The sequence below is a fragment of the Myotis davidii genome, unplaced genomic scaffold (assembly GCF_000327345.1).
Source record: "Myotis davidii unplaced genomic scaffold, ASM32734v1 scaffold1703, whole genome shotgun sequence".
Classification (NCBI taxonomy): Eukaryota; Metazoa; Chordata; class Mammalia; order Chiroptera; family Vespertilionidae; genus Myotis; species Myotis davidii.
This window is the reverse complement of record NW_006293780.1, coordinates 355,188-382,814: the sequence shown is the minus strand read 5'-3', so window position 1 is coordinate 382,814 and position 27,627 is coordinate 355,188. Positions and strand designations below refer to the sequence as shown.

Here is a 27,627-nt window from a genome sequence, read left to right as displayed (position 1 = left end):
CCCGAGTAGCTCAGAGAACCAAGAGGAGGATTTCAAATATGAATATGACTAGGGCATAATATCTGTAGGACTTGACGATTGGGTGTGGGGAGAGAGCAGAAGGCATCAGATAGGGGAAAGGGCATGAGTTTAATGTTGGTCTCCGTTCCCAGCCTTGCTTTGGGAGACTGAGCAAAATTCCTATTTCTTGTAAGATTTAGAAAACCCTGGAGTAGTTGAGATGCTGGAAGACTTGGTTCAGTTCTGTCATTTATGTTCTCCCCACTATGGATCCCGGCCCAATGCCTGCCACATGATGGGTGCTACACCGTTTGTGAAATACACAAATGGGAGTGCTCATTTGTACATCAAAGGTTTGCTGAGCACAGCCACTAGCCGGAAGCTTTTGTCACATGATCTCATTTTGTCCACCCACAATGACCCTAAGAATATAATTGTCCATCCCCATTTTACAGATGTGAAAACAGGCTCCAAGAAGCTGAGGTTCCACAGCTAGTTGGTGACTCCAGGTTCAGGTACGTAAGCAGCTCTAAGGCTGCAAGGAGCCTTCACTACCTGAGCATAATTCACGGGGTGATGCCCACTGGTCTGACTTTCCTAGGAAGCAAGAACTGGAAGAAGGCCAAAGGTGGGCCTCTATTTTGACTTTTTGGTTTGTTTTCACATTTACTATTGAAATAATGGCCACTATTAGGTGGGCCTCATGTTTTCCTGTGGGCTCCTAGCCCTCTCTCCTGCACAGTAGCACCTGAACAAATAGATCACTCACAACCCAAGCCCATTTCTTTGTTCTGCTGTTGATTTAGGTCCCAACAGGGACTATGGCAGCTCTCTCCCAGGTGTTGTAAAGCCAGGGACCTCAGGCCAGGCCACACCTTATGAAATAGGAGAAATGAACCAGTCCCCTACCTGAGCAGGACCCCAGGGGAGGAATAGCTCTTGGGAGTATACTCATTTCCTTATAACAGGCACTGAGAGGTTGTGCACATTTAAATAACTAAAAACAATCTGAAAAGCCACTATTTTGAATTGGTTTTATTTAATCTTACAGAAACCTGATTGGAGTTTGGTATGTAGTTATAAGTCCAGTAACAATTCTACAAAAATGGACATACAATGCCGGAATTCCTTCAAAGCAACAATATCATAGTCTTTTGCATAAAACATGCATTAACTGCCACATGTTGGCCAAAATCCGTCTCCCAGAGAAGAGACGGTCCAATGCACTCAAGAAAACTAGCTATGAACAACAGGTACAAAAGGAGGTGTTCTGGTTAGTGTAAAAGGAGGAGCAGTACCTTTCAGAGAACAAGCCCTTCGGCACTGGGGGATTTGTACTGTGTTGCAATGTAATGCGTCACCTCAGACCTGGTCCTGACCTGTCAGAGGGAGGAACATTCTGGTAGTTACACATTTGAGAAGATATAAACTTGCAGGCCACAATGGTCCACTACTTGTGCAACTTTGCAGAGGGGGCGCAGAAATCCTGACTTGGAAGGGTTCCCTAGCTGGGGTTGTAAACAAACTCAAAGACACTCTGAGCTTTCTAACCTAGCCTTTCACCCTTTTCTGCAAGGCCAGCCCCGGGCACACAGCATCTCCTGTGGCCATCAGACCTCCAGCTCCAACCCTCTTCATGAGGATCTGTAACTGGGTGTGATCAGAGAAACATGGGATGGATCATTTCTTTGAGGGCTTGACTTTCTGTAGTTCTCATTCACCGCATCCAGGGATCAGTGGACACTCGTCTACATGGCTGCTGAACACACAAAGGGATATTAATAAACACTGTGGCCCCAAAGCCTCAAATGCTTGTAGTCACATAACTCAGTTTGTCATCTATTGTCAGGACAGACTTTGTTCCTCCAGAGCAGGGGTGGGGAACCTTTTTTTGCCAAGGGCCATTTAGGTATAACATTATTCATAGGCCATACAAAATTATCAACTTAAAAATTAGCCTGGTATATTTGGTCAAACATTTAATTAGCTCACCCCTAAGGCCTTGGCAGGGCCAGACCCAGTGATTTCCATGGGCCTTATATGACCCAGGCCAGACGTTCCCCAGCCCTGCTCCAGGGGGAGCAACTCCATTTATCAAAGGGTGTTTTCCCCATAGACTGAAGGGCTTTAAAGAGATCTCAAACCAACTGAAAGGACCTCCCTTCCAATACGGGGTTTTATACAGCATTCCTTGAGGTTCTTCAAAAGATCTTAGTCATTAGGGAACCAGTTGTGGGCATTAACGCTTATATACATAAAGCTCATCATTCGCGCAGCCTAGGGAGTCTGCCTCTCCCACAACAGGGCTCTCGCTGCCCTGCTTTTATTAGTAAAATTCCTTTCAAAGGTTGGCTTCCTCAATCCTGCCGTCAGCCAATCTCCCTGCCTATAACAGGCCACAAAACCATCAATCCTGGCCACTCCAGAGGTTGAGCCCAGAGGAAACAAGTTGTGAGACGCCTTGTAAGCTGTGACCCAACCTCAGAAAGCAGGGATGTGGGAGGAGCAGACCAGGCTTGAGGAAGCTTTGACCCAAGGCACCACGATCACAGGGGTGAGGGGACCTAGAGAGGTTCCAGCTGCAGGAAGATGCCCCCAAAGCAGGTCCTGGAAGACAACAGCTCTGTGGCAGAGTAGACACATTTGGGAGTTAAAGACCAAAAAAATTAGAAAAGAAACTAGTTTACGTTCTCAAAACCAAATCAAACTTCTTAAAACTTATAAGCAAATAACCCTGGATAGCCTGGGGGTGTGGTGGGGGCTGAAGTCTGTGGAATGAGTTGCTTTTAGCTGAGTCAGAAAGAATGCTGGTTGTGAAATCAGCATAAACACTGTGGCTACTGCAGTTAAGGAGAGTGAAGGAAGCTCAAGGTCAGATGAGGCTCTTCAAAGAGAGGATGGAAGAGGAACAAATGTGAAATATGCCTCTTTTATTCCTGGATCAGTAAGTGGCATTTCCGGCGCCTGGCTGAAAAGGCGCATACTCCAGTCTAGCTGCAGTAATACTGCATCCCATCCACTCTTCTTCTCTTTTTGGACTGAAACTCTTCAAAGAACTGCTGGATGTCCTCTCTCTTTACAACCTGTTGATGAAAAGGAGATTAGGAAAGGGAACTACATTACAGAACAATAACTGGTGGTAATGTTCATACACAAGTCAAACAATATTGCTGTAAGGATTATTTTAACGGGTAATTAGTTACACTATCTCAAGTTTATAGAGTTCATCCAGGCCCGTGGTCGGCAAACCGCGGCTCGTGAGCCACACGCAGCTCTTTGGCCCCTTGAGTGTGGCTCTTCCACAAAATACCACGTGCGGGCGCGCACGTACAGTGCGATTGAAACTTCATGGCCCATGCGCAGAAGTCGGTATTTTGTGGGAGAGCCACACTCAAGGCGCCAAAGAGCCGCGTGTGGCTTGCGAGCCACAGTTTGGCGAGCTGCAGTTTGCTGACCACTGATCCAGGCTCAGAGAGACTGGCCTATTCAGATGACATAGCTGGCAGAATAGCATTAGGCACCGAGCATAGGTCCCACCACCTTACTGGGTTTCCTTGTACAAAATGAGAGAAAAGCAGCACCGATGTGAAAGGGTCATTGGAGAGAGGAGGAGGGAGGGTGCCTGTGGAACACTGCTAGCACACAGTTCTCAATGACCGGCAAGAAGAGTGGCAGAGCCAGACAAAGACTGAGAACTGGCAAGGTCTCCTCAGCCACTGCTCCCTCTCATTACACCACTGCCTTCGGGGAATGTCCCTCCATTCTGAATAAGCACCCTCAAAACAGCGGTGTTTTGAGATTTGTGTTCTTTCCTGAAGAAAAAGGAACCTGAAAACTTTAACCTCTTCAAGAGTCCAAAATTAAAGATGCTTGTACATAAATACAAAAATAATTGGTAAAAACTACAGAGGTACTACTCTTAGTAAATGGATATCCATTTTATGCAATAAAAATGAAAAAATGTATCTTTCATTTTACTGGAAAAAGGATTGGAGCATGATACAACGGTGTTTATGACAGAAGCAAAATAGAATATTAAAAGTAAGAAAATAAGACAACAGTAAACTGGAACAGCCCAGACGAAGTCCCAGCTCACCCAAGAGTGAGTCTTGTCAGTGATCTGACCTAAAGCTAAGGGCCATCCATTGAAAGACAGGTCTGTTAATTACTTTTTAATTACAAAGGTAACACATGCTTATTGTTCTGAAGAAACGAGGTGGGGCATGAGGGAGGAAGTAGCGAATGCCTATGAGCAAGAGAGAGAGGTACAGGTGTGTAAGATGAAAATCTCCTTTCTGGTCTCAGGGGTATGTGCTGCTAACGTATGCAAATGGAGTGCTAACTTGAAGAACTTCCCTGGTAAGGTATTTATGCTCTGATCGAATGGTTGGTTGGGACGTTGTCTTGTACACCAAAAGTTGGCGGGTTGAATTCCCAGTCAAAACACATACCCTGGTTGCGGGTTTGATCCCCAGTCGGAGCCTATACAGGAGGCAAGCAAATCAATGTATTTTACTCTCCCCCCTTTCTCTCTCTAAAATCAATCAAAAAAAGAATGTATTTTGAAAAAAAAAAAAAAAAAAGAGCCCTAACCGGTTTGGCTCAGTGGATAGAGCGTCGGCCTGCAGACTCAAGGGTCCCAGGTTCGATTCCGGTCAAGGGCATGTACCTTGGTTGCGGGCACATCCCCAGTAGGGGACATGCAAGAGGCAGCTGATGTTTCTCATCAATGTTTCTATCTCTCTCCCTTCCTCTCTGTAAAAAAAAAATCAATAAAATATATATATATAAAATTTGAAAAAAAGAAAAAAAAGACATTAATCCTCTACATGAAAGTAAAAATGTGGGTCAACTGATGAGGAATTAGAACCCCTAACAGATTCAAAATCTAAATGGCTAACACTCTGAGATGACTGTAGCTCAGAGCTCCAGTGGCTTCTCTGAAGCTACAACCACTCTCTCCAGGTTCTGTGTGGCTGCTCGTCCCCCATTCCTTCTGGCCTACAGTTGGGAAGGATGCCCAATATGGCTGGACTGTGGATGTCTCACCACCGCTTATTGATTTCCGTTAGCTCTGCCTGAATTAAAATCTCAAGTATCCAGTTTAAGATGCATGTTGTTGTTTTTTTATCAAAGAAAAGAAACAGTTCATTCAAAACACACAGGACTATGATTAAAATTCTTTAACTCAACATACCGTGCCTTCATCAGCAAATCTCTTCAGATAGTCTTTAAGTTCAGTCTTCAAGTCATTATATTCTAAATCAAAACAACAAAATAGGCCATTGGCTTTTATAAACAAAGTATTTCTTTATTCCCTGACTTGAGTAGAATTTAAATTTTAGTTAACAGTTTAAATTTTTTAGTTAAGTTTTGATTTTTCTTTAAATGAAACCTGCATAGAAATGTGTTCCCCAAACTCCTTCATTTTGATATCAAAAATGATACTTCTTTCATTAAAACAAAAAAAGCTCAAAAACCAGAGATAGCCTCACTCCCAAAAAGATTAGTGAAGGATTTTAAAAGGGTTTTCTATCTCTTTGGAATTCTAATATTTGAAATCACCTCAGATTTGTCAATATTGCCCTAGCAGGTTTGGCTCAGTGGACAGAGGTTGTCCTGTAGACTGAAGGGTCCCTGGTTCAATTCTGATCAAGGGCACATGCCTAGGTTGCAGGCTCGATCCCCAGTACAGGAGGCAGCTGATCAATGATTCTCTCATCATTGATGTTTCTGTCTCTCTCTCCCTCTCCCTTCCTCTCTGAAATCAATAAAAATCTATTTTAGAAAAGTTGATTAGTGATTGCTTTTAAAAAGAAGATTTGTCAAATATTAAGTTTTAAAAATTGTTCACTCAACAGTTTGCATTATGTACGAAGCACCTTGAGGGCTACAAAAATAATTTAGCTGCAGTCCCCATCCTCAAAAAGCTTTTAGCCTCATAATGGGAAAAGGAGTCGAATAGTTACAAATAAAAGACAGAATCAATGTCATAAAAGGGGCACACAGGTACTGGCATCCCTGGAGAAAATTGCTGCGACAGAAATCACTAACATAAGTTGGGCACGCTGTGGGGAACATGTTAAAGCCTGCAATTAAGAGTCTGGAGCTATTTTCCCCTCTAGTGGATTCCTGTGAGCCACTGAAGCAACCTCAGGAACTGTCAAAAAGATGACATGTAATGCTCAATGAAAATTATTTCTCATTGGATGAGAAAAGAAATTGATTCTCTAGGACTCTTTACTCACACACCCACCCTTAAGACACAAGCTATGGTTTTTTAAGCATGAATTATTCTAGCATGTAACCCATAATGGCAACTAAATACCCAGAAACATTACCCTTAAGCACGTATAGTTGAGGTCTATACAATTCCAAACTTAAACTTTAAAACAAAAGGTATTAGTTGTTCTTCTTACATATCTATTTTTTTTCAATAGTGAGGGAAACTTTATGGACTTCATGAATTTTCACACTCAAGCAGAATTTACCACAAATGAGTTCCACTTGCTGGACTCTGTTCATGCTGCTAAGGGTGTCCATTAAAGGATCTGTCCTGCCGGCCGCCTGGTCAACCTTGCCCTTGTTTTCATAAGCCAGAACTGTGTCATATTCATCTGTCAGGAACAGGACATCTAGATCGCCATACATTTTCTTGAAAAAATAAAACCAGTTTCCCCATTAGAACAGCATGCCATTTTCACAGTCAATCTCTGAAAATTTATTTTTAAATTAACTGCCAGAAAAACCTGAGCCTTTCCCCAGAGTTGCTTGAGTGTTTTATTCTTTTTTGCCCAAATATCTTAACTTCCTAGTAGGTGCTGTATGGTCTAAGGCAGCGGTTCACAACCTGTGGGTCACGACCCCTTTGGCGGTCGAATGACCCTTTCACAGGGGTCGCCTAAGACCATCCTGCATATCAGATATTTACATTACAATTTATAACAGTAGCAACATTACAGTTATGAAGTAGCAACGAAAATAATTTTATGGTTGGATCACAACATGAGGAACTGTATTTACAGGGCCAGAAGGTTGAGAACCACTGGTCTAAGAGATCTTTACTTAAAAACCACTGACTTACCGTAACTCTCAACAATTTGTGTTTCAAGCAATTTTATGATATAAGAAAGCTAAGAATTGCTATTTTTCCACTAAAATGAAGTAAATAAGTAATGCATAATTCTGCATTTCTTCCACAAGCATTTAGACTGTAAATACTATTTCATAAATTTGCTTAATATAAAAATGTTTGGTGGAAGAGTATAGCATAGGGTGGATAAATAGTGATGGAAACAAAAAAATAAATTTAAAAAATTTTAAGCTTTACACTTCTCACATGATTTTCATAAATATATGAAAATATGATGTTCTTATTTTAGACATCAGTCCACAAAACAACTAACATTGAACCTGACCAGGTACTTACCATACAGTCTTTGCAGGTACATAACTTGCTATGCCAGTTCAGGGGCCAAACGGTGGCAGTGTCTTTCTTTATAAAATGCTTAGCTTTAAGCTCCTGAAGTTTGCAGCCAGTCTGTGATTCTGTATTGAGATGTTGATTCTTAAACACTGTCTGAAATAAAATGAAATTTTGAAGTATGTTTTTTAAACTATCATGTTTTCATACTTTAGATTTGTAAAAGGATTTCTTTAGGCAAAATATACAATTGAGATCCAAAACTATAGAGCTTACAGAATTAATTTTGCTTAAGTTTTATTTCTTTTATGGCTCCTATTTCAGCTGTTACCTGGAGATCAGACTCAGAACTAGAGCTGGCACATGGTTCATTAGTCTGCTCTGCTTTAATTGCCTTGACAGCATCCTTTGCATGTTCTGGAGCATCCTCTTTGAGGGGACTATCATGATGATATCCATTTTCAGGTTTGGTAACTTCCTCATCACCTATTCCATCGACATTCAGCACCAACCCATCATCCTCAGCAGATACTTTGGTTACTGTAGGTTCAATGAAAAAAAAAAAGAAGCACAAAACACATGGCCACGGACCTACTAAACAATGAAATCACTTCACCTGATTAAAAAATATTTCAGAATCTGAAAAAGGAGTCAATCTTAATCTCTGGAATAATGAGAAAGGAAACATCTATATTTTTTAAAGTTATGCCTGCTGATCCAAAGAGTTCAAATAATTGAACTGTTTGTTTAAAAATATAATCACCACTTAAGCTCTTTATATATAAGGGAGAAAGAAAAACTCCACAGATGCTAAAGAGAGACGGGATACCTCAAGAAGCAAGAGGCAGTAGGAAGAGATTTAACTGCAGACACAAGTACCAGGGTAGTTTTTTGTTGTTGCTTTTTATGGTCATTATCTATCTATCATCTATCTATCTATCTATCTATCTATCTATCTATCTATCATCTATCTATCTTTATTGTTGAAAGTATTATAGGTGTCCCCTTTCATCCCCTCTAACAGGGTCGTTTTGAAAAGACAACCAGCTTTTTTTCATTAAGGAGAAATTAAAAGGATGGGTATAGAGGCAGAAATACTGTGAAGGAGCTCATGGTACAGGATGGCATTTCAATTTAATAGAAGATGAAGCCATCTGCTGACAGGAAAGGAAATGAAGTGGTGGAGAGGAGATCAATTAAGAAAATCCAATGAATGAGAAATATATATAGGTCCAGTGGGAAGTTAGAGATAGAGAAGGGTACAAACAGGAGGAGGGAGCACCAAGTTTAAGAACCTTGAGGCAAATCAAAAGTGTAGGATGGGATCTCAAGTATGGCTGCTGTTTGTGGTTGATAGGTAAAGTGTTCCGTAAAGGTGAGAAGGGCAAAAAATTATGAGACCAGAGCAGCAGATCCTATGAGTAATTGCCACTTAAAAAAAAAAAAAAGTAATACATATGGCATGACCAAAAAATAAAATTATTTAATGCCTCAATACTATTCATTGCTGATTAGTTGTTTTGGGTCAGTTTCTTAGTGTATAACAAAAACACTAACATTTCCCACCACTCCCTACACAACCAACAGCAGATCTTACATTTAAAAACAACTTATTCAGGTTCTATTTATCATTCAAAGTTCCATTAAGAAAACCACCTTCTTGCCCAGCTGGTGTGGCTCAGTGGTTGAGCATTGACCCATGAACCAGGTCAGGGCTCATGCCCAGGTTTCAGGCCCCATCCCCAGTAGGGGGCGTGCAGGAGGCAGCAGATTGATGATTCTCTCTCATCATTGATGTTTCTATCTCTCCCTCTCTATTCCTCTCTGAAATCAATTAAAAAAAAAAAACCATACAAAACCGCCTCCTTAATTTTCTCTAATTCTGGTCTCATCTATACTCTGCATCAGGCCAATAAAGTACAAATTTGCTCTTGGTAGTCTCCTAACCAATCATAAGCATCTTTCTATACCTCAGAGTCCAGTTAGTAGTTGCAAAAAATTCTGGACTGAACATACACTTTTCAAAAGCACAAGTTTGTACAACTCCACAGAGATGCCTACCTGCCAACTGTGCAGCGTAAGCCCACAAGAAAGAGCAGCGCTTCATGCAGGCCTGGCACACCATCTCCTGGAAATCCCCACTCTCGGGGGGCATGGCACCAAGATGCTGTGAATACAGAAAACTGTATTTTTCTTGTGATCTCCAAGTTGTCCAAAATACTCATCATTTTCTAAATAAATACTGCAATAGTACACTGATCATATCTTTATAGTTACTTTTGAAAAGTAACTATAATGTAAAATATAACACAATTCAAAAAGAAAACACAACTTTTCTCCTTTTGTGAAGATAATGGCTTTAAAAGGTAAAAGCTTTCCTTACCCTTCCATGGAACCAGTCTTCACAGACTACGCACTGGATCATCTCATCTGGAATCTAACATGGAAAAGCAATTTGTACGTTAATGATTACACTGAATTCAGAGACATGAAGGTATATCTGGCACAGAGTAGAATTAGATACTAATTAGTTCTCTAACAAATTTGTGAGACCACTACAGGGATATCCAAGGAGACAGGGAAAGACATCAATCAGATCAAGGGGCCAAAGAGAAGTTCATTCTACATAAAATGATGGTACATAGGGTTACAATATAGTAAGCACTTTGCAAGCAACTGTCAAAGCTCTTTCACATCATTTGTGATTCTCACAAACCTTTACAAATAAGTAATGTATTCTCATTTTACACATAAACATAAACCCAGGCCCAGAGAAGTAATATGAATTCACCAATACAGAATGTGACACCCGGCCAGTGTGGCTCAATGGTTGAGCGTAGATCTATGAACCAGGAGGCTGGGTTTGATTCTGGGTCAGGGCACATGCCTGACTTGTGGGCTCGATCCCCAGAGTGGGGTGTGCAGGAGGCAGCCAATCAATGATTCTTTCTCATCACTGATGTTTCTATCTCTCATTCCTTCTCCCTTCCTCTCCGAAATCAATAAAAATATTTTTTTAAAAAAAGGTTATTACAAATTTCCAATAAACTCATGAAAAGATGTAAGCGCGCTGTGATCAAGAAAAGGAAAATTTTTAAAAGATACAGTTAGAGACCCAGCCCAGATTTGTCAGAGATAAATCTAGACTCCTTTCACGATCCCCAAATTCCACCTGCACAGCTACAGAGGCCCAGGTATGACGAAGCTGAGCAGTGAAGGCTAGAGACAACACAGTCCCAGGGTTAACCCCAAATTCTTACCTCATCATCAGGATCAGGATAAGGTCTCTTACAAATGCAATACAATCCAAAAAAGTTGTCATTATACTTATTGCCAGAATTTATCTTTGCTTTGTCCTGAAAGATATTAATTTCAATATAATATGTTCTAATTTTAACTATAATTTCATTCATCATCACATTTCTGCATTCAACAAATTTCTGCATTGAAGATACGAATTAAAGAGTCACTCCTATTAAAGGGATACTTTTTCCAGGATACAGGGAAAAAAGAAAAATCATTTTTTGTACCATATTTGTAGCAATTGGTGGAAACGGAGTATAGGCATTTAATAGAATGGTAATGAAAGTTAATCATGAGTATTAATATCAACCTTTGGCTCTGGCCGGTGTGGCTCAGCTGACTGGGCACAGTCCTGTGCACCTGGCGTTTGCTTGTTCGATTCCAGGTCAGGCACATGGCCGGGTTCCTGGCTCCATCTCCAGTAGGGCGCATGCAGGAGGCAGCCAATGGGTGTTCCACTCTCACATTATATTTCTCTCCTTCTCCCTTCCTCTCTATCTAAAAATCAGTTAAAAATATCTTTAAAAAAAAAATCAACCTATGCAAACTGACATTGGCCTAGAATTTCAAACTACTTCTTAACAGCAACTGTAATAGCCAAAGCCGCTAGGTTACCAGAATGTAAAAATAAAAAGCAGACAAGGGGGGAAAAATGAGATGTATGTAATACTTTAAACAATAAAGAATTTAAATTTTAAAGAAAAGCAGACAATTGTCTAAAAATAGCCTTCTAAGGAGAGAAAATCATAACAGTTTTAGCAATTAAGATTGAATAATATAAAATCCCTTTTTTTGTTGTTAATTCTCACCAGAGGATATTTTTCCATTGATTTTTAGAGAGTGGAAGGGTGGGGGAGATACAGAAAGAGAGAAACATCGATGTGAGAAAGATGCATCAATTGGTTGCCTCCCACACAGGTCCTGACTGGGGCCGGGGATCTAGCCTGCAACCAAGGTACATGACCTTGACTGGAATAGAACCCAGGACCTGTCTGTGGACTGACGCTCTACCCACTGAACAAACTGGCTAGGGCCCCTTAGTCTCTTTCATTTGTTATTTCACTAAAAGTTATTATATAAGATAGTTTTTAACCAAAATGCAATGAAAAACTCCTGCATGCATCTAGCCCACATTCATTATAACCAAGTTTTACTTATTCCGTTTTTAGTCATACCCCTTGCTAGAGCAGCCTTGCTGGTGTGGGTCAATGGTTGAGTGTCGGCTCATGAACCAGGCGATCATGGTTCAATTCCCGTTTATGGCACATGCCCGCGTTGCCAGTTCAATCCCCAGTAGGGAGCATGCAGGAGGCAGTGGATCAATGTCTCTCATCAATGTTTCTCTATCACTCTCCCTTCCTCTTTCTTAAATCAATCATATACATGTACATATATACATATATATATATATATGTGTGTGTGTGTGTGTGTGTGTGTGTATGTATATATGTATGTATGTATGTGTATGTATATGTATATGCATATGCATATGTATATATATTAGAGGCCCACTGCATGAAATTCATGTACTAGTAGGGTCCCTAGCGGCTGCCAGCTGGGGCCTCCCTCCCTTCCTCCGTCAGACCGGACCCGCACCCTGGTTGAACTCCTGGATGACTTCTCGGTCAAGGGGACAATTTGCATACTACGCTTTTATTATATAGGATTATTATATATTATGTAAAAGCCTTGGAGCATAACATGAGCACAACCGACATAATTTAACCTGAATCGCTACAAAGAACATTTCTCCAAAACCTTTCATATTAATTATAATCTATACTGTAGGCTCTAAACAGGTTACTTAGTTTTCTTTTTTTTTTTTCCTTAGTTTTCTAACAGGGTAAAAAATGGAGTCTAATATTTATTTGCCCATTTGCAAAGAATAAGCATAAGTACTTTCTTTTTGGAAAATATCTGGTTTTTATTCACTCTGTTGAATATCCATCTCAGCTATTTTCAATGCATTTATAGTTACAGTGCTTACTTACAGGAAATAATTTGCATTCCAAATTTTTAAACTTGCTGTTTCCACAATCACAATGGAAATTTCTGAAAGAAAGAAAGAGCCAACTTTAATTTTTCTTTTAAAACTAATGACCGCTTAAAGTTCATATCATAGCCTCTTCCCTTTCAACTCATTTCTAGGATCTAAAAAGTGGCCTTGGTTGCTGTTCATATATCCAATTCAGAATTTCTTCAACTGCCTAACAATAAGATTTAATAATTCTGGAAATTAATGTGCAGAAACAAATATTTATATCACATCCTGAGACACAAATAAATTAATGGCAGTGAAGGATGAGTAGTTTGAATTTGTATCATAATTATCTTTTAAAAGGCCCTTTGGGAAAACTATTGTCTCAAATCATTATATAAACAAGTACAATAAATTTACCTGTACACAGCTTCATTGAATGGAAAAGCAAGATTATGAAAAAAAAATGCAGCTGGGAAAGAATCTAAACATTTAAAAAGCATTCAGCACCAATCTGTCTTTACCTTTTTGTATATAGCTCAAATAGTTTATGACTTCCGTGACACTCATAGCTGCAGGCTAGGCAAATGCCTGCTGGTGCTTCTCCCTTGGGGGTGCAGGTACCACAGGCATATAGTGCTTGTCTCTTTACGGAGCCCTAAAAGACAGCCCCAAAATGAAAAATGAGAATGAAATATGGCATGGTTACCTAACACCGATACTGTGATCTGAGAAATAATTGAAATCAGATTACCGAAGGTGAAAATCTTCCTGTAAAAACCACTAAGATTAATAAAAAAGCTTACACAAGAGAGTGCCAAAACAATGCTGCATGTTTCACATCATTATATATACTACTAGAGGCCCGGTGCACAATTTTGTGCACCAGTAGGGTCCCTCAGCCTGGCCTGCAGGATTGGGCCGAAACCGGCTCTCTGACATTGCCTGAGGGGTCCCAGATTGTGAGAGGGCACAGGCCAGGCCGAGGGCCCCCACCGGTGCACGATCTGCTGGGGAGGGATGTGGGAGGTTGGCCAGCCAGGGAGGGGCCACAGGAGGGCTCCAGGGCGAGTCCAGACTGACTTGCTCAGTCCTGATCAGTGGGACCCCAGCAGCAAGCTCACCTACTAGTTGTAGCGTTTTCGCCTTGGTGGTCAGTGCACGGTCATAGAAGCAGTTGAGCAGCCTTAGCATATCATTAGCATATTACGATTTGATTGGTTGAAAGGGTGACCGGATGACCAGACACTTAGCATATAACTTTTATCATATATAAGACTACTACATACTTGTTTTCATACAATTTTTCCTAAAGTGATAGGAAGTTTAATATTTTCAATCAGCTGTGAATAGGATGGTCTGCTTAACCACTTTAACACATGAAAATGTAGGAGAATGTGTATAGGTTGATATAAGTAACATCACACTTTAATTTTGGAAAATACTTGATTCCATCAAAGACAAAATCAATGCACTTAAAAAAAATCCCTTTTATTTTTGGGGGGAGATGCATGCTGAAACATTTAGAGGTGTAGTGTGGTGACATCTGCAAGTTACTTTCAAATGGTTCATCACAAAACAAAAAAGAAAGTCTATTATAGAGAAGAGGAGAAAGATAAATGTAAAATGCTAAAAAATGAAGGTATGTTAAGAGATACACGAGTATTCATATCATTCTTTCAATTTATTGGTAGATTAAAAATGTTTCAAAATAAAAAACAGGCAAAACTTTTTACAAATTTTGACAAGTCCGCTGTAGGAAGGAGGAAGACACAGGGGAGCTTCGGAATGCCAGTAACGTTCCATTTCTTGGTCTGGGTGGTAGGTACCTGCATGTGTTTTTTTCAAGCCCTACACAGGATTTGTGCAACTTGTTATATATTTTCCTATAATAAAAAGAAAATTTTGCCCTAACCGGTTTGGCTCAGTGGCTGGAGTGTCAGCCTGCGGACTGAAAGGCCCCAGGTTCGATTCCGGTCAAGGGCATGTACCTTGGTTGCAGGCACATCCCCAGTAGGAGGTGTGCAGGAGGCGGCTGATCAATGTTTCTCTCTCATCGATGTTTCTAACTCTTTATCCCTCTCCCTTCCTCTCTGTAAAAAAATCAATAAAATATATTTTTTTTAAAAGAAAGTTTTAAGTAAGTCTGTTTTATAAAGTTAACTACATTTCAAAAAGAGCTTACAGATTTTTTTTTAAAAGGCCGGAGGAAAACTGTTCTGGTGGGAACGGAAGGTTCTAAAACACCAGCCGCGTCCGGGACCACCTATGAGTAGCAGGTGTGGGGACCATCTAACCCCCCGGCAGCGGGGCCTCGCGTGGTCCGGGCGACAAACGGCACTGTGATCTCAGTCCCACCACATAAAGGCCCCAGCGAGACTCCTCCCCCCCGAGTTCCATTCCCCGGGCCTGGACGAGACCCTCTGCATCCTACCGATCCTCAGCCCTTGTGAGTTTTCCTCTACCCACCGCGATCCGTTTCTGTGCCTAGAAACACACAGGATGAGTCACCCAACACCACTGCACACCCCCTCAATGCTTGCTCACCACGTCTGCCGAACGCCAAATGCCCTCCTCAAGCAGGTCCCTTCGCTCCCGCCTCCCCCGTGTGCCGGCACCATCTGCTGCTCTGGTTCTACCCCCGTGGGGGGCCGACTGCAGAGCTATTCGGCACTGGTGTCGTCTCGCCAAAAAACACACACAAAAAAACACGCATAAAAAAAACAAAACAAAAACACACACATACACACACGCACAAAACTGGCCGCTAAACTAAAATGCAGAGGAACGAGCTGTCAAGGAGGCCAGCCCACGAAGGGGGGTTTTCAAACCCAGGCTCAACTCCACTGGGACGCTGCCATCAGGTTCCTAATACACACTCTTAGGGTGGGAAAGGCAGCGGCGAGGAGGCCTGGATTTAAGAAAGACAAGAGTGGCTGCCCAGGGCCCAAGCTCGGCGAATCCCGAACGGCCGGCCGGAGGAGGAGCGAGGGAGGAGGGGGCCCTGCTGGACACGGGCTGCGCAAGGGGGCCCAGGAGGCTGAGGGCCAAGGAGCAGCTGGGCCTGGGATGGGGAAGTCCACCACCAACGGCGGCCCCGGTCCGCCACGGAGAAGACGGCCGCGGCAGGCGGGGGTTGGACGGGTCCTCGGGGAACAGAAGGTTCCGCTGGAGCCCGAGGAGGCGAGGCCCCCGCCGCGCGCTCACCTGCGAGTAGGAGCACTTCTCAGAGTCGCTGCCACCCAGGACGGCGCACGCCTCCTTCTCCAACTCCTCGTCCTCCTCCAGGACGTCGACCAGCGACACCACGGGCTCCAGCTCCGACTGCCGCCCTGCGGGACCCTCCGCTCCGGCCATACTCAACTGTCACCCCACCGCAGCTCTGCGCTGGCGGAGGCGGGAAAAGCGGGCGCGGGAGGCGTGGCCGGAGGAGGCGGGTCCTGAGCGCCAAGGACCAATCCCCAGAAAAGGAAGCGAAGGAAGGGGGAGGAGCGACTTCCGACAAACGGAAGTCACTCCTCTCCCTTCTCCCGCCTGCGCCCACTGCGGGCTGGTTTCCGCTTCCGGATGGTAGCTCCGGGTGGCGCGTTCTGGTAGCTCAGTGGTTGCCATGGAGATTTTAGGCGAGTACGTTGGGCTGGAAGGGCAGCGGCACCAGCTGCGGGTGTCCTGTGAGGCGCCCGACGACGCGGACCCTCTCCAGGGCCTATTGTCGGGCGTGGCCCGGATGAGGGAGCTGGTGGCCGAGCTCTTGGACCCCCAGGTGCAGCGGGAAGCGCAGGACCGAGCGGCGGCGGCTCCAGAAGAGGCCTTGGACGGTGAGCTCTGAGACCATGGAGGGCGGGAAGATGTGGGAACCCGGGGAAGATCTGTTCGGGGAGCCCGTAGAGCTGCAGACTTGAAAAAAGCTTCGAGGGAAGAAGAATTCCACCTAAATTTTTTTTTTTACACCTTCCGCCCTATTTGGGCGGAATTGGGGCTGATTAATTTGCTTCTACCCAAGCGTTTTCACCACTCTATTTCATTTATATCACACTACACAAAAACAAACAGCCGGCTCAGTGGTTAAGCCTCGACCTATGAACCAAGAGGTCACGGTTGGATTCCTGGTCTCGGCATGTGCCCGAGTTACGGGCTCAATAGGGGGGAGGAGGGGGTGGCGGCGTGCAGGAGGCAGCCGATCAATGATTGATCTCATTGATGTTTCTTACATATTTAGAAAGCAAAACAACAAACACAAGAGCCTGCTGAAGGCCCGCTGTGTGCCAGGCACCGGGCTGAGCTCTGGAGAAAATGCGATGGGATCTGGCCAGGTAGCTCAGTCCGTTAGAGGCGGGCTGACATGGTTTCGGGCTCCTTCTGGATCAGGGCTCAGACAGGAATCAACCGATGAATGTGTAAATAAGTGCAGCAACATATGGCTATTCCTCTTCTCTCCTGATCTCTCTCTTTCTCCCCCTTCCTCTCGCTCACTAAAATAAACATTTTTTAAAAAAGGAAAGAAAAATAAAAGTGAATGTGATTCCGTTGCTCTCCTTGTGGACGGACCTCGGAGTGATGAGGGTGAAACAGGCAAACGCTTATTCAGGAGTGAAAGGCTGACCCCGGGACCTCTTGTAACTCCTGCAAACCGAGAGAACCCAGGAAGGCCTCAGAGAGGGCCTGACCGAGCTGGGTGTTTTACCAGCTGTGAAATCACAAACGCGTGGAAGACTGGCCTCTAGTCCTGACCGGTTTCGCTCAGTGGATAGAGCGTTGGCCTGCGGACTCAAGGGTCCCAGGTTCAATTCCAGCCAAGGGCATGTACCTAGGTTGCGGGCACACACCCAGTAGGGAGTGTGCAGGAGGCAGCTGATAGACTTTTCCAACTCTCTATCCCTCTCCCTAACTCTGTAAAATATCAATAAAATATAATAAAAATAAAGTAACTTTAAGAATAGGAACAGGTGCTGAAGATTGGGATGGATTTTGGTTTGAAGAGTCTTAAGAGCCCAGGCACTCCTACTCTCCCATATCCCAGTGTTGTAGGTGCAGTTTGTAAATAGAAAGGTGAAATTTAACTGCATTAATCTTTTTAAAATACTGTCTTGAATGCAAAAACGGGTATCCATTTTGACTGGCCCAAACTGAAGGACCTGTGAACTAATTATTGGAGGCAGGACGTAACTCTGTAGAGTAGCTGGAACTGTACTTGCCTTTTCTTTCTTTTCCATTTTGATTGCATGTTGGTCGTTCCAGATCATGTGAAGGAGCCCGTTTGGAACATTACACAGAGTTCAGATAACAGGTTGTTTCCATGTCAGTATATTGAGAGTGAAGTCCTGTTTCTTGGCTCCAGAAGTACCTCTCTAATCTCTTGAAAATGTTGTCATTGGCATATGGACAGGAGTATAACTAGAGCCATTTTTTAAAAATCTGATATTACTTATTGGAAAAATAACTGCCACCTGTTCGATTAATGGTGGGTCAAGCTGCATTGACTAATGACCGACCGATCAGTAGAAACCACAACACTGGATTGAGATTCTCCCCTGGGAGCTCCCTACAATTCCGGCCCTGAAAAGCCGGTGGGACCTAGGACCCAGCCCGCTCTCTCTATGGAACGGTATGCCTTTCCCCGCCTCCTTCCCCCAGGCCCCTTTCCGTGCCTCTTGCTCTGCATCTCTTTCTCCCAAGCTCCAGGGGCTCTCTTTTGCCTCTGTTACCTTGTTTCCTGAGCCCATTTCTTCTACAGCTCACTTCTGCCTCTGTGACTTTCTAAGTAACTTTCTCTTATAGTCTGAAAAAAAAAATGGTGGGTCAGGCATATTTTTGTATAGGTTGGCATGTTTTTGTACTATTTGCTTAATGAAATCCCCATAAAACTTAGGTTTGAATTACCTTTGTTAAAAATAATAGAATACATTGGTCCGTGGGGCTCAGTGGTTAGAGGGTCTGCCCATGCACCTTAGGGTCTTAGGTTCAATTCCTGGTCAAGGGCATGTACCTGGGTTGCAAATTCAATCCCTGGCCCTGGTCCAAGCACATGGGGGAGGAAACCAATCTGTGTCTCACATCAGTGTTTCTCTCTCTCTCCCTTCCCTCCCTCCCTCCCTCCCATCCACTCTCTCTAAAAATCAATGGAAAAAAATATCCTCAGGTGAGGATTAACAATAACAAAAAAGTAGTAGAGATTAAATAATGAATGTTATGTTATATGAATTATATCTCAAATAACAATGTACAAAATAAAAAATTACAAGTACAAAAGCAAAGTGATTGAACTTAATATTAAAAGCACTCCAGTTACCAAATACAAAGGAATTGAATAGACAGTTCTCCAAAACAGATATATGAGACCAATAAGCACATGGAAAGATGTTCAACATCATCGGCCAGCAGGAAAATGCACATCAAAACCACAATGAGATAACACTGCATGCCCACTGGGATGGCTATCATAAAAAAGAACAATAACAAATGTCGGCTAGTATATGAAGAAATTGGAGCCCTTATTATTACTGGTGAAAATGTAAAATGGCCCTGGCTGGTGTGGCTCAATTGGTTAAGTCCTGGGGTCACCAGTTTGAGTCCCTGTCAGGGCACATACCCATGTTTTGAGTTTGATCCCTGGTCAGGGTGCATATGGGAGGCAACCAGTTAATGTTTCTCCCTCCCCCTCACTCTTCCTCCTTTAGAAAAGAGCTTGGCAGTTCCTCAAAAAGTTATACATAATGCCCAGCCAGTGATGCTCAGTGGTTGAGCGTCAACCCTGAACCAAGAGGCTGCTGGTTCAATTCCCAGTCGAGGCAAATGCCCGGGTTTCAGGCTCAATCCCCAGAAGGGGGAATGCAGGAGGCAGCCAATCGATGTTTCTCTCTCTATCCCTCACCCTTCCTCTCTCTAAAATCAATACAAACATATTTAAGAAACAACACACACAAAGTTAAGCATAAAGTCAACATTTATTGACCCAGCAATTCCACTCCTAGTTCTCACAAGAGAATTGGAAGCATGTTCACACAAAAACTTACACAGTAATGTTCATAGCAGCATCATTCATAATAGCTAAAAAGTGGAAACAACACAAATGCTCATCAACTGATGAGTGGATAAACAGACTGTGATATATAGTGGAATATTGTTCAGCAATAAAAAAGAATGAAGTACCGATATATGCTACATCATGACTGAACCTTGAAAACATTATGCAAAGTGAAAGAAGCCAGTCACAAAAGGCCACATACTGTATGATTCCATTTATTTAAATGTCCAGAATAGGCAAACCTATAGAGATAGAAAGTGGTTGCCAATGATTGAGGACAATAGAAAGTGACTGCTAATAAATGTGGGATTTCTTTTGGGGATAATGAAAGTGTTCTAGAATTAGATAGTCATGTTGTACAATTTTATGAATATACTACAAATCAAGCTGTATACTTTATAAGAGTAAATTTTGCGGTTATATGAATTATATCTTCAAAAAAGTAATAGGAAAGGTTTTAAGCACCAAAATTACTGAAATCTTTTTTTTAATTTTAAAATAATATATTTCCATTGGTTTCAGAGAGGAAGGGAGAGGGAGAGGGAGACAGAAACATCAATGATGAGAGGGAATCACCGATCGGCCACCTCCTGCACACCCCACACTGGGGACCAAGCCCACAACCAGGGCATAGGCCTCTACCGGGAACCGAACCTCGAACCTCTTGCTCATAGGTCAACGCCCAACCACCAAGCCACCCCGGCTGGACTGAAATCTTTTTAATGATACTTCAAATCTGGAATATACATGGTTTTATTAATCCTAAAGTGAAATGGTCTCATTATCAACGATTTTAATTATATTTCTTTCAACCACTGAACACATTGTCATACAAATATTTATTTTAAAAGGTGATAATGAAGATGATGCAGAAGATGAAAATAACATTGATAACAGAACTAACTCAGATGGACCATCTGCAAAACGGCCAAAAACATCATTTTAACAATAACTGTATGAAATGTAAAAGACTGCTGCCATGCTTGCTCTGCAGCCTACATACTAAAATTGGAACAATACAGAGAAGATTAGCAAGACCCCTGCACAAGGATTACACGCAAATTTGTGAAGCATTTAAATAAAAAAGACTACAGCCATATCAACATCTGCTCTAATTGAGAAAAGCATTTGTTTTGTTCCTCTGGCACAGTTTTGTCAAAGAAAAAAACTTCTGTTTCCAGCAAAGAAAGATATAATAAATGTTTAGAAATGAATCTGTTTTCTTGAGTGAAGAATTTCAGGCCATGGAAATAATAGAGAACACTTCATAATGTGTAAAATCCTTTAAGTTGGCAATTTGTATTGTTTTCTACTTTTTAAAAAAAGATTTTTAAAATTGATTTTTAGAGAAATGTTGATGTGAGAGTGAAACATCGATAGGTTGCCTCCTGCATGCCCCCTTAACAGGGATGGAGTCTGAAACCCAGGCATGTGCCTTTACCGGGAATCAAACTGACAACCTTTCCATGCACAGGATGATACCCAATCAACTGAGCCACACTGGCCAGAGCTTTTTCATTTGATTTCTATTTCTAAAAATAATTATTGAATTAATTTGTGTGATATCTGCATCTTTTAACTTCTTTTATTATAAAAAGTACATGTCACCCACTGGTGTGCCTCAGTGGTTGAGCATCAACCATGAACCAAGAGGTCACTAGTTCAATTCCCAGTCAGAGCACATGCCTGGGTTATGGGCTCAATCCCCAGTAGGGGCCATGCAGGAGGCAGCCAATCAATGTTTCTCTCTCATTGATGTTTCTAACTCTCTTTCTCCCTTCCTCTCTAAAATCATATATTTTTTTTTAAGTACATGTTATGGTTTGTGGACAAAAATATTTCAAAGAACTGTCGTGAGCAAGTGATGAGATTGGGAATTGACTATAAGAATGGAAATCTGGTCCTGGCCAGGTGGTTCAATTGGTTGGAGTGTCGTCCCATACACCCAAAGGCTAAGGGGTTTGATTCCCAGTCAGGGCACATACCTTGGTTGCGGGTTGGCTTCCTGGTCAAGGCACATACAGGAGGCAACCAATCAATGTTTCTCTCTCTCTCTAAAAACACCAATAAAAAAAAATATTCTCAGGTGAGGATTAAAAAAAGAAGAATGGCAATATGTATCAGAATTGTACACTTGAAAACTATATAATTTTATTAACCAATGTCACCCCAACAAACTTAATTTAAAAACAACAATAGCAGTCTGCTTAACTAAAAAGAAAACAGGAATAGAAGTACTGAATGAAGATAAAGAAGACCCCTTGAGAAAAACCCAAGGAAAGCTTGAATCCACACTCACACCCAATATACAAACATCCAGAGATGATACAATTAAGTGACTATATAGGCTGTGGCAAAAGTAGGTTTACAGTTGTGAATGCACGAAACAGTTTATTCTTATACTAGAGGCCCAGTGCATGACATTTGTGCATGGGAAGGGGGCGGGTCTCTCAGCCTGGCCTGTGCCCTCTCACAGTCCTGGACCTAAGGGGTCCTTAGTGCTGCCACAGAGGTGAGAGAGGCTCCCACCATCCCCGCTGCGCTCACCTGCTGTGAACCAGCTTCTGGCTGAACAGCACGCTTCCTGTGGGAGTGCACTGACCGCCAGGGGGCAGCTCCTGCATTGAGCATCTGCCCCCTGGTGATCAGTGCACGTCATAGCAACCAGTCATTCCACCGTTTGGTCGGTTTGCCTATTAGCCTTTTTTATATAGCATTATTATTCATTATTGTATTTCCCATATGAACAACTGTAAACCTATTTTTGTTCCAATCGGTATATTTAATTTGTAACTTAAGAGAGCCAAATGGGATGTTCTTTTATGCTGTGAACACAAATATAATCTTTAAGTAAACATTCTGTGTTGACTTTGATATTTCCTCTCATCCTGTAACCATACTGATTTTGCTTAACGAAGGACTATTTTTTAATTATCCTCCCTCTTTAAAAAACGTTATTTTTATTGATTTCAGAGAGAGGAGGGGAGAGGGAGAGAGATAGAAATATCCATGAAGAGAGAGAATCATCAATCAACTGCCTCCTGGATGTCACCTACTGGGGATCCAGCCCACAACCCGGGCATGTGCCCTGACTGGAATTGAACTGTGACCTCGTACATAGGTCGACACACAACCACTGTGCCATACTGGCTGGGCTCATTTTGTTTCCTTCTTTAATATATTTTAAAAACTAGAGGCCCGTTGCATGACATTTGTGCACTGGGGGTACAGGGGGTCCCTCAACCCTGCCTGTGCCCTCTTGCAGTCCAGGACCAATTGAGGGATGTCCGACTGTCAGCTTAGGCCCACTCCCTGTTCCCTAAGCTGGCAGGCAGACATCCCTCAAGGGGTCCTTAGCGCTGCCTTAGGGGTGGGAGAGGCTCCCGCCACCGCTGCTGCGCTCGCCAGCCATGAGCCTGGTTCCTGACTGAGCGGAGCTCCCCCTGTGCGAGCTCACTGACTACCAGGGGCAGCTCCTGCGTTGAACGTCTGCCCCCTGGTGGTCAGTGTGCATCATAGTGACCAGTCGTTCTGCTGTTTGGTCGATTTGCATATTAGGGTTTTATAATATAGGATATGTTTATAAATAAGAAATTTCAAGATACCTGTGCTGTGATTCAGTGTTTTATGGTCTAGGCCAGGGGTGAGCAAACTTTTTGACTCGAGGGCCACAATGGGTTCTTAAACTGGACTGGAGGGCCGGAACAAAAGCATGGATGGAGTGTTGGTGTGAACTAATGTAAATTCAAAGTAAACATCATTACATAAAAGGGTACGGTCTTTTTTTTTTTAGTTTTATTCATTTCAAATGAACTGCGGCTCTTTGGCCCCTTGAGTGTGGCTCTTCCACAAAATACCACATGGGCACGCACGTACAGTAAGATTGAAACTTCTTGGCCCATGCTCAGAAGTCGGTTTTTGGCCTGGGCGTGTCTATTTTGAAGAAGTACCGTTGATATTTGGCTCTGTTGACTAATGAGTTTGCAGACCACTGGTCTAGGCTATAGATTTGATTAATCTTTTCCTTTAACTTTAATACTGATTTTAATTCTTATGTATCTTCTTCACACATGAGCCATATGTGTAACAAAAAAGGTCATGTTGGCTGTAACCAGTTTGGCTCAGTGGATAGAGCATCGGCCTGCGTACTGAAGGGTCCCAGGTTCGATTCCGATCAAGGGCATGTACCTTGGTTGAGGGCACATCCCCAGTGGGGGGTGTGCAGGAGGCAGCTGATCGATGTTTCTCTCTCATTGATGTTTCTAACTCTCTATCCCTCTCCCTTCCTCTCTGTAAAAAATCAATAAAATATATATATTTTTAAAAAGGTCATGTTGAAGGACCAGTATAGAAGAAATGCCTAGCTTCTGTGGCACTGAGCGCCCCGTACTTCCCCCGTCATCATATGAAATGTACTGTAGCAGCATTATTTCTTCAGCTACTCAGAATTTTTTTTAAGTTTTATTTAAGAAGGACTAGACTTTTAAAGGAAATAAAGTTTATGTTTTTTTCCAAGTGAGAAAATCAGTTGGAGGTATCTGTGGCCCTCAAGTTTATTATATAGTATTTTTATCTAGCTCCTATTTAGCCTATAAAAGATATCTCTCAGTGAAATTGTTCAGTCTGTACAAATATAGAATATTATTTCTTATATGGCTAGAAGAGTCATACCTTTGACATCCTGAAAACCTATGCATTTTAACTTAATTGTCAGCCACCATGTTATAATAAAATGTTTATAAGAAATTTCTGTTTGAACTGATTGTAGTTGAGCACTGCAAAGCTCAAAACTGTATTACCATAAATGCAGCTAGTGATAGTTTCAAATAAAATTAACATATTAATTAAATAATTCTACCATTACTTGTGGTAATTATTTCTTGGGTATCTAAGTATATTGTAAATAGAGTGTAAAATTCTTATAGAAATTGAAAAATACATGAATGAGCAAAAGTAGGTTTACAGTTTTGAGTATATAAAATGCAGAGTTTATTCTTGTATTATTATTATTAATTATTGTATTATTTCTTTGTATTATAACTATAAACCTACTTTTGCCCACCCCTATATTTGTAAAACAATACTCAGTTTTAACAAATGAGACATGAATTGATTTCTCATAGTTTTTGTGATGAAGTTGGGTTCTTTTCTCATTACTTAGAACATCATAAATTTCAGGTAGATTCAAGAATTTTAGAGTAAAGAACAAAACCATTAAAGTACTAAAAGAACCCTGACTGCCCTAACCGGTTTGGCTCAGTGGATAGAGAATCGGCCTGCAGACTGAAGGGTCCCAGGTTCGATTCTGGTCAGGGGCATGTACCTTGGTTGCGGGCACATCCCCGGTGGGAGGTGTGCAGGAGGCAGCTGATCGATGTTTCTCTCTCATCGATGTTTCTAGCTCTCTATTCCTCTCTCTTCCTCTCTGTAAAAAATCAATAAAATATATTTTTAAAAAATAAAGAAAGAAAGAACCCTGACTGCAGCTCAGTTGATTAGAGCATCATCTGATATGCCAAGGTTGCTGGTTCCACCCCCAGTCAGGGGCACATACAAGAATCTACCAATGAATACATAAATAAGTGGAACAACAAATCCATGTTTCCCTCTTTCCCCCCTCCTCTCTAAAATCAACAGAGTGAAAAACAAAAGTGGTAAAAGAAAATGGGATAATAATTTCTATAATTTCAGAGTGAAATTTTCCTAAGCAAGTTTTTAAAAATCCAGAAACCATAATAGAAAAAATTAGTAAATATGATTACATAATAAAATTTCTGAACATTCTGTGAATAAGGTTAAAAGACAAAGAAGGTAAAAGTATTTCATATTTTCAGCACAAATGACTAAGAATTAATTCCTTATATGGATCTCATGTGTACCAGTCAGAAATACACTAGAAATGGGCAAAGGAAAGGAACAGCAAGATCACAAGAAATACACATGGTTTTTAAATGAAAATGTTCCACTTCCAATAAATGAAAATTAAAACCATAATACAATACCATTTTTTTACTTTCAAACAGAAAGATCACAAGTTTTTTGAAAAATATATTTTATTGATTTTTTTACAAAGAGGAAGGGAGAGGGATAGAGAGTTAGAAACATCGATCAGCTGCCTCCTGCACACCCCCTTCTGGGGTTGTGTCCGCAACCAAAGTACATGCCCTTGACACCGGAATCAAACCTCTGACCCTTCAGTCCGCAGGCCGATGCTCTATCCACTGAGCCAAACCCATTAGGGCAAGATCACAAGTTTTGATGCAAGATTGAGCTGGGAAGGATGTGAGGTCTATAATACTAGTATATTGATGGCGAGTATAAACTGATGTAAGCTCTTTGAAAGTCAAGTTGACAATTCTGTTAAAATGTTAAATTGATTCAGCAATTTTACTTAAAGAAATTTATCCTACATATAATAGCAACAAGTGTACAGATCTGTTTACAGAACTATTCACTGCAGCATTCTTCTTAGTAACAAAAAAAAAGTACACAACCTAAATAAATGTCCATCGGAAGATCCTGGTTAAATAAAAATAGAACATGAGTATACTAGAACATTTGTGCAGGCATTAAAACGACCAAGATATAGCTCTGTGTTGTTAAGGATCAATCTCTAGGATATGATGTCAAATGTAAACTAGCAAAATATAGAACAGTGTGTAGAATGCTACTATTGGAGACTATTGGCTTGGATGTGCTTATAATTTCTCTGAAAGGATAGTCAACCTGCTTCTAGAGAGATAGGGGTCGGGAGTGAGAGGGGGGTTTTTCATCATATACTCATTTTGTTTTATTTGCATTAAAAAAATCATGTTACGTATTTTTATACACAAATACAGAAAAAGTTATTGTGGAGTGTGCCACCACCACCACGGCTGCCACGGCCGCCTCCGGGACAGCTGCGCTCCTGAGCATCCCCAGGGCAGCGTGCTGGAAGTTACTGCCAGCTAAACCCAGCCCTCAGCAAGTCCACCTCCGCCTCCACACCTTCAGGGTGAGACCCCTCCAGATCCAAGCCGGACTCCATGGCTGAGCAGTTTAACTGCCACTACTGCAAGGCCTCCCTGCACGGGAAGAAGTACGTGGAGAAGGATGACCACCACTGCTGCCTGGACTGCTATGACGAGCACTGCGCCAACACCTGCATGGAATGCCACCAGACCATCGGTGCAGAAGCCAAGGAGGTCCACTACAAGGAAGGCTTCTGGCACGACACCTGCTTCCGCTGTTCCCAGTGCCAGCACCCCTTAGCCACCGAGAGCTTTGTGGCCAAAGAGAACAAGGTCCTGTGCAAACAGTGCCACCTGCTGGAGTGCGCCCACAAGTGCAAGGGCTGCTCCCAGCCCATTATGCCAGGAGATCAGAACGTAGAGTACAAGGGGACCGTGTGGCACCAAGACTGCTTCGCCTGCAGCAACTGCAAGGAAGTCATCGGGACGGGTAGCTTCTTCCCTAAAGGGGAGGAATACTACTGCATGGCCTGCTATGAGAGCAAGTTTGCCAAGCACTGCATGAAGTGCAAGAAGGCCATCACATCCGGAGGAATCACTTACCAGGACCAGCCCTGGCATGCCGACTGCTTTGTGTGTGTCACCTGCTCGAAGAAGCTGGCCGGGCAGCGTTTCACTGCTGTGGAGGACCAGTACTACTGCGTGGATTGCTATAAGAACTATGTGGCTAAGAAGTGTGCTGGATGCAAGAACCCCATCACTGGGTTTGGCAAAGGCTCCAGTGTGGTGACCTATGAGGGACAGTCCTGGCACGACTACTGCTTCCACTGCAAAAAGTGCGCCCTGAATCTGGCCAGCAAGCGCTTTGTCTTCCATCAGGAGCAGGTGTATTGCCCTGACTGTGCCAAAAAGCTGTAAAGCGAAGGGGCTCTTGCCCTGTAAAATGGAA

The 27,627-nt window shown here is 42.4% G+C and overlaps 3 protein-coding genes across 4 annotated transcripts in view; 2 read left to right on the top strand and 1 right to left on the bottom strand.

Moving 5' to 3' along the window:
• Positions 1-16,289, bottom strand: part of UBR7 (ubiquitin protein ligase E3 component n-recognin 7 (putative)) — a 22,181-nt gene extending 5,892 nt beyond the window's left edge. Inside the window, exons 1-11 of one of the 2 annotated variants that reach the window (XM_006767612.2) lie at positions 15,912-16,289; positions 13,229-13,362; positions 12,718-12,778; positions 10,684-10,779; positions 9,807-9,860; positions 9,485-9,590; positions 7,755-7,963; positions 7,430-7,579; positions 6,492-6,654; positions 5,198-5,259; positions 2,911-3,083 (exon numbers count right to left, since the gene is read on the bottom strand). In XM_006767612.2, the coding sequence (XP_006767675.1) occupies positions 2,991-3,083; positions 5,198-5,259; positions 6,492-6,654; positions 7,430-7,579; positions 7,755-7,963; positions 9,485-9,590; positions 9,807-9,860; positions 10,684-10,779; positions 12,718-12,778; positions 13,229-13,362; positions 15,912-16,061 (1,278 nt within the window). In that variant the 5' untranslated portion in view covers positions 16,062-16,289 and the 3' untranslated portion in view covers positions 2,911-2,990. Of the gene's footprint in view, positions 1-2,910; positions 3,084-5,197; positions 5,260-6,491; positions 6,655-7,429; positions 7,580-7,754; positions 7,964-9,484; positions 9,591-9,806; positions 9,861-10,683; positions 10,780-12,717; positions 12,779-13,228; positions 13,363-15,911 lie in introns of those variants that run through there. The other variant, XM_015566451.1, reaches the window with a different exon arrangement.
• Positions 16,246-21,068, top strand: LOC102766089 (chromosome unknown open reading frame, human C14orf142). The gene is made up of 2 exons (XM_006767613.2): positions 16,246-16,522; positions 20,580-21,068. Exons 1-2 carry the CDS (start codon positions 16,315-16,317, stop codon positions 20,672-20,674), a joined length of 303 nt encoding a protein of 100 aa, XP_006767676.1. The 5' UTR covers positions 16,246-16,314; the 3' UTR covers positions 20,675-21,068.
• Positions 16,438-27,627, top strand: LOC102766362 (four and a half LIM domains protein 1). The gene is made up of 2 exons (XM_006767614.2): positions 16,438-16,522; positions 26,568-27,627. Exon 2 carries the CDS (start codon positions 26,754-26,756, stop codon positions 27,594-27,596), a length of 843 nt encoding a protein of 280 aa, XP_006767677.1. The 5' UTR covers positions 16,438-16,522; positions 26,568-26,753; the 3' UTR covers positions 27,597-27,627.

Coding starts and splice junctions, on each gene's coding strand:
- LOC102766089 (XM_006767613.2), top strand. CDS start 16,315: ATGGAGATTTTAGGCGAGTACGTTGGGCTGGAAGGGCAGCGGCACCAG. Junction 16,523..20,579: donor TCCAGAAGAGGCCTTGGACG/GTGAGCTCTGAG, acceptor TTATTTTAAAAG/GTGATAATGAAGATGATGCA.
- LOC102766362 (XM_006767614.2), top strand. CDS start 26,754: ATGGCTGAGCAGTTTAACTGCCACTACTGCAAGGCCTCCCTGCACGGG.